Source organism: Artemia sp. Qi Xiang Cuo, chromosome 6 (assembly GCF_049724085.1).
Source record: "Artemia sp. Qi Xiang Cuo chromosome 6, ASM4972408v1, whole genome shotgun sequence".
NCBI lineage: Eukaryota > Metazoa > Arthropoda > Branchiopoda > Anostraca > Artemiidae > Artemia > Artemia sp. Qi Xiang Cuo.
The window spans coordinates 62,026,262-62,028,132 of NC_142799.1; the positions used below are offsets into that span (position 1 = coordinate 62,026,262).

The window sequence follows — 1,871 nt, forward strand, 5'->3', positions numbered from 1 at the left end:
GACAGCTGGGATATGTGATGTTTGAACGAAAGAGGGGAATCTACAAATGCGCCGAGGAGCTTTGTGACTGTGGTCTGAGGAAAGGGGTTTCCATTGATTGACAGTGCAACATTGTGAGACAATGAGGAGTTTGTTGGAGCAGAAGTGAAGACTACGATGCAGCTTTTTGTAGCATATACCTGCATTTTGTTATGAAAACACCAGCCAGATATTTTGTCAAGTTTTTTTTGGGCCTTTTTTGCAGCAGACTCGGATGATTCAGCAGCAATGAAGAAATTTGAGTCATCAGCGAATAGTACTGGGTGTGCATTCGTAGTAAGACATGTTGTCAGGTCATTGATATACAAAATGAACAAGAGCGGTCCAAGTACCGACCCCTGAGGTACGCGAGAATTTACCGGTAATTCTGGCGACAAACTACCCTCCACAATTACACACTGCTTACGATCAGTCAGGTACGACGAAAATCATTCTTGAGCAGCACTCTATATTCCAAATGAATGTAATTTTGTGAGGAGGACTGAACGGCATACCGTGTCGAAAGCTTTAGTGAAATCCAGAAATATCCCTAGTACCTTTTCTCCAGCATCCTGGCTATTTAATATGTATTCAACTGAATCAACTAAGGCATGCAAAGATTGACTGATAACGCCAAACCCGTATTGACGGGGTGAGAGTAGCTGCTTGACATCAAGGAATCTATATACTCTTTTATAAACCACTCGCTCAAGGACTTTTGATAACCGGTAGAATTGATATTGGTATATAATTAGAGATAAGACTCTTGTCTCCTTTTTAGTAGAGGGGAAGGACAGTGCCAGTTTTCAACTCATTAGGATAAACTCCGGTGGCTAGTGACAGGTTGACCAAGTGTGTAAGTGGAGCTACAAGACATGCAGAGGCCTTCTTCAAAATATAGTTGCACAGCCCAGAGGTTTCTTGGGTTTTGCCATTAGGCAGCTTACTGATAATCACTAGTAATTCCTCTTTCGTACATGGTGCTAGAAAAAGACCTGATATTGTTCTACTGCGGGTTTGTTCAGGAGATGGGCCAGAAGCATTTAGAGATGTCTGATTAACGAAAAATTGATTAAAAACATCAGCACAAGATTCGCTGGCTACTGTCTTACCACGCATATTTATTATTTTTTTAGGTATAGCCACCTGCTTCCTTTTTTGACAAATTATTTCATTAACAACCTCCCATACTTTTCTCAAGTTATTCTTACATTCATTTATTCTCTCTGCATAATACGGCATTTTTGCATTACGTACTAACCCGCTTAATTTATTTCTGTACTTTTTGTATGTCTCTCTCGCTTTAAGAGTTGTAAAATTATAATCTTTCAGGTACATTCTATTTCTGTGTTCGGTAGAGTGAACGAAACCTTTTGTCATCCAATGAGTTTTGGGAACACTTTTGATCCGACTTGTTCGTAGAGGAAAACACCGTTCTGTTAACTGTTTAAGCTGGCTCGTGAGTGCATTTGCTGCCATATCTGCCGAAGACGCATGAGCTACAGCAGACCAATCATTCGATTTCAGGGTTTCAGTGAAGTAATCAATATTTTTTTGGGAGAAACTGTTGATACGTGAAAACACGATTAGACGCTGGCTTAGTTGACCGGCCTGCCCTTGTTGGGACCATTGTGATGACTGTATAGTGATCGGAAACATCAGATGTTATAATATGCGACATAAAAGATGTGTGAGGGTTAAAGGAAAGGAATATATTGTCAATCAGTGTTGCAGTATTTCTAGCTGAACAATACCGTTTGGGAAAGAATACAGTGGGGAGAAGACCAGATGATACAGTTGTATCAAGGAACGAACGCGAGTTGGCTTCACTTTCAATCGTCAGCAAGTTGATG

At 40.5% G+C, this 1,871-nt stretch overlaps 1 protein-coding gene across 1 annotated transcript; it reads right to left on the bottom strand.

Annotated features, from left to right (window-relative positions):
• Positions 1-795: 795 nt before the first annotated feature.
• Positions 796-1,497, bottom strand: LOC148951482 (uncharacterized). Its single transcript, XM_089091124.1, has one exon. The coding sequence runs from the start codon at positions 1,495-1,497 to the stop codon at positions 796-798; it is 702 nt and encodes a 233-aa protein (XP_088947250.1).
• Positions 1,498-1,871: the final 374 nt, after the last annotated feature.

Coding starts and splice junctions, on each gene's coding strand:
- LOC148951482 (XM_089091124.1), bottom strand. CDS start 1,497: ATGGCAGCAAATGCACTCACGAGCCAGCTTAAACAGTTAACAGAACGG.